At 43.6% G+C, this 6146-nt stretch overlaps 1 protein-coding gene across 1 annotated transcript in view; it reads right to left on the reverse strand.

Annotated features, from left to right (window-relative positions):
- LOC149331261 (uncharacterized) overlaps positions 1-1744 on the reverse strand; it is a 38244-nt gene extending 36500 nt beyond the window's left edge. Inside the window, exon 1 of the mRNA XM_089555920.1 lies at positions 1738-1744. Coding sequence (XP_089412046.1) covers positions 1738-1744 — 7 coding nt within the window. The remainder of the gene's footprint in view (positions 1-1737) is intronic.
- Positions 1745-6146: the final 4402 nt, after the last annotated feature.

Genomic DNA, 6146 nt, shown 5'->3' on the forward strand with positions numbered 1-6146 from the left:
CGTTTAGAAGGTAACAATTTTGTGCCGGAAATATGAGTGAAATTGTTCTCATTTTTAATGTATGTTGGGAAAGTACAATGGAAAGAAAATTACGAACTTTTCGAATATGTACTTAAGTATGTTGGTTGCACTTGTACGAGTTTCGATCAATGCATAATAGTGTATTACCTCTCATTAAAACGCATGTGAATGCATTTGTTTGGTCTGACTGCCACTGCAAAACTTGCTCCGTCCCCCCTTATTGAGAACTTTGCAACACGCGCAAAACGATAAGGCATCGGCAATGACCACCAAATAACAGGATAGGTTTTTGTAAGTAGTTCAAAAACGGATAACCTGGCTCCTCGCATTTCTACGGCGCATACGAATATCGAATCGCTTGGTCAGAGGTCGTTGTACAGTGGGCTAGTTTAGTGTCGATATCGAATGAGATTATCGCACCTGAGCGAAAATATAATAACGTTTTTGGGATACTGCAGAAAGCGTCATTGGTTTTCGTTTTCTATTCAAGACGAAACCGCACATCCTGTCTAGCTTAGGTCAACTAGAAGCATCAAAATGGTCACGCATTGCATTCGCGGTAAGCTTCAAACAGAAACATTTACGCATTCGAACACGTGCGGCGCGCCTTGTAGTCGCTGAAGTGGTAAGTTGTAATAATCGGAGGTCCTACCCTATAACCTTCAGGAGTCAACGGTGTTTGGGCGAACACATTATTAAAATTTATTTTTTTTTTCGTTCTTTATGCGTTGGGAAAGAACAATTGGGTAGAAGTCGCGAAGGTTAAATCACGATGGAAATAGAGCTCCTCATTGCTCTAATGTGCGTTGATGTGCGTTGATGTGCATTAACATATCTACGAATGCAAGAAATGCTTAAGCGCGATATACCTCCTTTCCAGACGCATGTCAGTGCCTTTACTTTGTTTGGCCACCATCGCAAACTGCTCTCGTCCGGACTCTCACCTTATTAAGTACTCCTGAAGAGGTGGAGAACGATACGGCTGCGAAAACGGACACTAAGTAACAGCACACGCTTCAGACGTACCTTCCACGGCATGGCCTCTAAATCTGTCAAGGCTGCCGCGTATGCGATGTTGAAGTAGAGTAAAACAAAATTTTCAATGCCCGTTGTCGGGAGAATATACAGTTCGCTTGTTTACTGCCTATATTAGCGCGTATCAATTCCAAGAGAAAATGTATCGTATTTTCGGGCATTCTTACGAAAGCTGCAATGGTTCTCCTGTTTATTAATTCAAACAAAATTGTGTGTCCGATTTATTTATATATTCTACACCAATCGCTTTCTTGGAAAAATTATACGTTTAAGTTTAATAACCTTCTAATTTAACAAAGAACCGCGGCACGCAAACTTACATATCGTCAGTTCGGCGACCACCGATACTGTGCACCTGAAGTCCTAAACGTCATGCATTACATTCTGGTGACCATATGAAATAGATAGACTATTGGCCGGATTTTTAACACCGTACTTTATTTTTGGGGCGTCATACTATTCTTATGCGATACAAGAAAAAAGGACGACCACTCGCCAACACGCACAAGGTTCTCCGCAAAAGTGACCGATCCTGCGCACGCTTAACCACCTTTTCTACGAGTGTTCATTCGTGCAACGCTTGCATGCATAGTTTTAAGTTCTGAGGTTTGATGGGTTTTAGCAGGGCGCAACGTACTGGTGGGGCACTATGGAAAAAATTCTGGTTTCACAACTACTTACCCGACATCGTGCTGAATCCTGGAAAAGAAAACTCCTATTCGTTACTACAAGAAAAGCTTCCTGTGCGACTAAGCAGCCATATACTCTATCACCGTCACAAGATCAGGGGGAACGAATGGTTGAATGTTTGGAGGGAACTGAAACAGCCACTCATTGAATAGAGGATGAAGTTCAAGAAAAAGTTCTCACACAAGCGTTTTTTTTCGTTACGTGCTGCTTGTAATAATCGCTGAAAAGTCAGCTGTTAATAATAACTGGAGTTCTCAGGGATCGAAGGTTACCCTCTTCCCTTCTCGAACATTTTGTTCTTACACAAAATTTTACAGCACGTTTGCCTGGGAGCCCAGTCACTGGCCTCGCCCAGTAAAACGTCATCCTTGACGTAATCATGACTGAAATATTTTTTCTTGCTTTTATTTTATCCCGCCATTAGGCAGCTGCTTCAGGTCTTGGCGTACGTGACTGACGGGGCTTCGCTTCATCGTTACGTTGTTATTTATATGTTCTTTTTCAGTACTATCGGCATGACGTTCATTTGACACCTGTAAAATTTTCACCGATCGTCACTGACACTTATGCATCTATACCTGTTATGTCGAAGGAGGCAAGAATCTTAAGGGGCTCATAACAAGAGCACTGCTAATTTGGACTGTACTTTGGCGTTTTCTCGTGCATGTGGTGCACGACAGCCTCACGCGAGGACGCAGTACGTCGTAATAAATAAATCAAAATAACTAATAATGAAGAAATAAATTCTTTCCGCAGAACATCCCGGTAGGCTAGTCGGTTCACAGCGTCAGAGTAATAAAACTGCGCGCTGAAAAGAGAATGAGAAAGACATGCCCCTTTTGTCTGTCTTCCCATGCGTCTCGCTTCACTACGTTTATAGAGCACGTAGTTTCTTTGCTACGCCAGAAATTTGTTTACATATTCTTCACTCAGACATCAGATGTGCGGGTTGGCTCATTTGCGATGCTATAAAAATGCTGCAGGCCCACCTGTAAACAAACAAGGTCACACTAGCTATGCGTGTATGAGAGCGGCCGCAATGAACCATGGCTTAGAGATCTGACGCAATTTTTGTGTGATTTCAGCAAAATTCCCCCAAAAAGAGATTGCATTTCTTCCCGAATTATACCGTTCGCGGATTGCGCCTACCTGCAGCTGTTATCGCTTTAATTCCGTGACGTTAACGAGTCGTTAAATCGAAATGAATGTATTCTTAATTACGGTGAGCGACAATAAGAACTTTCGGAGCAGTTGATTCCTGTTTTAATCGCCGCGCTGAAATTGAGCTGGCAAAGAAGGAGTAAAAGTTTGAATATCTACACCGGGCACTGTAATAAGTACGTATGAAAGGAACATAACTTTATCAAGCCCTAAATTTCTGGATATAAAGTTTAAGGCATGTACAGAGGGCAAAACACATGTCTAGAACGACCGAACTGTTTGTTCCGCAGGTCCTAAAGCCGCTGCGACCAGGAAGGCGAAATATGACGATGAAGTCCTATGAATTTAACTGCAAAGGCTTACATACAGACAATTTTTAACCAAATGTTATCGCTAGATATCGCGTGATCAGCCTGAAACACGCCCTGAACGTGTTCTAGGCAAGCGTTTTGCCCTCTGTACTTAAGGCATGGGAAGGTTTTAGAAGATTGTTTGTTTCTTTGGCGTATGGACGTTCCAATTTAGTGTACCGTTTAAATAATCTCTTTCTACTCCCCAGATGAGGTGGCTACCCCATTATAAATGCGGTCAAGAGTTGGACGCGCTATAAATTTATAGTGCGTGTAGTCTTTTCAGACTTATGTATGGTCCCCAGATTGCCATTGACTATAGGGCATCCAGTGTGGGCTAGAGACGACTTGAATGCGAGTGTAATTTTCTTGCTCCTCCCTCTCTTCTTCGGAACGCGAGAGGAAAAGGGTGATTTTGCAGTAGCTACATACGACGAGCAGTCAACACCGTGAAGATATTTTAAGCGTACTGGCAGGTATAATTAATGCGGCGATATACTTTACTAAGTACCGGCAATAAGAGACACATCGTGTCATACCCTTGCACCCCCTTCCTCATAAAACGGTAGAAACATAGATTTCCTCAATGAAAATGCGCCACACAGGAGCTATTGAAAAAAAGTCTGTCGAGAGAAAAGACAGGCTACAAAAAATACAGCGCAACAACGGTGAAGCTTTCACGGGCCGGCGCTAGTGGCTATGAATTAACAACTAGCACTAGTGAGTCTTGGGAGAGAAGTGACACTTACCAGACACTACAGACATTTGCGACTCGTCACCTGTGAAACATACAAAGCACGACAGTTAGATGTATCTCGTGTCCAGGTTTTGTGAAATTTTTCATCGATCGACACAGATGCAGCAACCTTTGGTGAAACGGCTAAAAAGTGGGCAAGTCGGACTACATTTACCGCCTCAAGAACAACGCAAAGAGGGTGGTGGGACATGCTCACGGATTTCTCTTGAACTGCGCATTCAGAACAACATTGTTCATTTCAAAGCACGACTTAACATGGTCCAAAGAAGAGTATTGTGCGAATTTCTGATTAAGACGGGTAAGGTCGGGTTAGTCCGGAGCAGCGTCGCTCAAGCTGCAGTCATTGTGAGGGTGACATCGAGGATGACTTTGGCTAAAGCTAGCATAGCAACAGCCCATGGAGAAATAAAATAAATATTGCAGCGACTCGGTTCTGAACCCGTGGCGTTGCGAACAGATCAGATTTAGTGGCCACTATACGAGAGCACCATGCTATCGCCGCCGCCGATCACACCTCGGGTGTAACTCTAACGCACTCTCGCGCTGTTCGTTCCGCATCGACGTCTTCATGACCTCCACCTGCGGCGCGGACAGATCAGATAAACAAGACCTCGATCAGAGCATAACCTGAGACTAATATCGTCGCCAGACGTCCCGACGACATAGAAAAGCAGAGCCGTGAGCCAATTAGGCTAAAGACGTGCTTTCGCACGCATACTGCGTTTAGCTGCGTCAAATCCCTACCAATTTTGCTTCAAAAAAAAGGCGCAATCAGCAGGGAGTAGGTAGCACAACTTATTTCGTGCTCAAAGAACGTGGTCTACAAAAAAATGTTTGGGTGGCGCTGGGCACATGCAGCCGAATTCCTTGAAGACCGATCTGCTCGGGCATCAAGCAAATCATTCATGATTTGCTTGAACGAAGTCCACCTGCGTCGTCGTTAAAGGATTTCAAACTAAAATCATTTCAAACGCTGAAACTGAAGTGTTTCCCACGTGTGTTCACCTTGTCCTCCATATAACTTTGGACAACCGAGCACAGACCAGCTACGATAGGAACGATTATTCTGCTGCAGCTGCCTTTTTTACTACCCTTCCTGTCAGAGCCACCGGCGTTGGTGCTGAGTGGAGTTAAACGAGATTTCCTATTTTCTTAGCTTTACTCTGTGTATATAATGCCATTTGTTTCGTTTTTGTGCCACTCCTTTTTCTGAACGTCTCCGAGGCAATCATTCGCTGCTCCGCCTGCACAAAGTTGGCTGCACGGTGTAGCTGACAAAAAATTTACTTACCCATAGTTAGGCTGGTTTTTCAAGGCGGTTGTACAGGGCGAGATCAGAAGCAGATGGGAGCTCTGCAAATAAACGTGAACGAAGTGTCCAATGTGAGACATTGCAACGACAAAATCAGCAAAATAGTCTCCGTCTCTGCTATTTTCGGACTATAAGAAAATTTTTCAATGACAATTTTATTCAGCAGCTTATTGCGCAGAGCAGAAACGTTTTCAAATGTTTATGAAGTTCCGCTTACTGTTTCGTCATTCTGTTATTCAGGATTTAACTTTCCTTGTTATTGCACATACGTTGTGTTTTATTGTATTTTTTTAAGACTTTTAAGCGAGCGTTTTTATGTAACTGGTTTACGCTTTTGAAACTAAAGCGTCATTGCCTTAGGGTTTGACGTGTTTCTGTGGCACCTATGGCACCATTTGTTTTATTCTTTTTGAAAAACTTATACAACTAAGTTTACCCGCCTTGCGCATTAATCAGAGTAAGCTCTTGCAGCTGTTGTGACAATTTCGGTTAATCTCACCCTCTGTCTATTCCATCCCTCACTTCCCACGGCGTCCTCTCTCTTAAATGTGGAGTGGGGTGTTACGTTTCTACACTTTGCACCTGCCAACCGTGGCAGCTTCTGGCAACCTGCTGGGCTGGAGGCCACCTGCCAAACGTGGCAGGTGCCACGTTTTGCAGGTGGTTGCCATTGTCCGGAGTTTAATAAATAACTTAATTTGTGGTGAACAAACAAGCTAATGCTGGAAATAAACTCAGTCACTAATTAAGGTCTCACGGCCGAGGCTGCTTAATCCATTGGTGCGATGCGGGAACACATGGGTGAACCAAAGCTATAACC

This window comes from Amblyomma mixtum, chromosome 8 (assembly GCF_055824585.1).
Source record: "Amblyomma mixtum isolate Tamu chromosome 8, ASM5582458v1, whole genome shotgun sequence".
NCBI lineage: Eukaryota > Metazoa > Arthropoda > Arachnida > Ixodida > Ixodidae > Amblyomma > Amblyomma mixtum.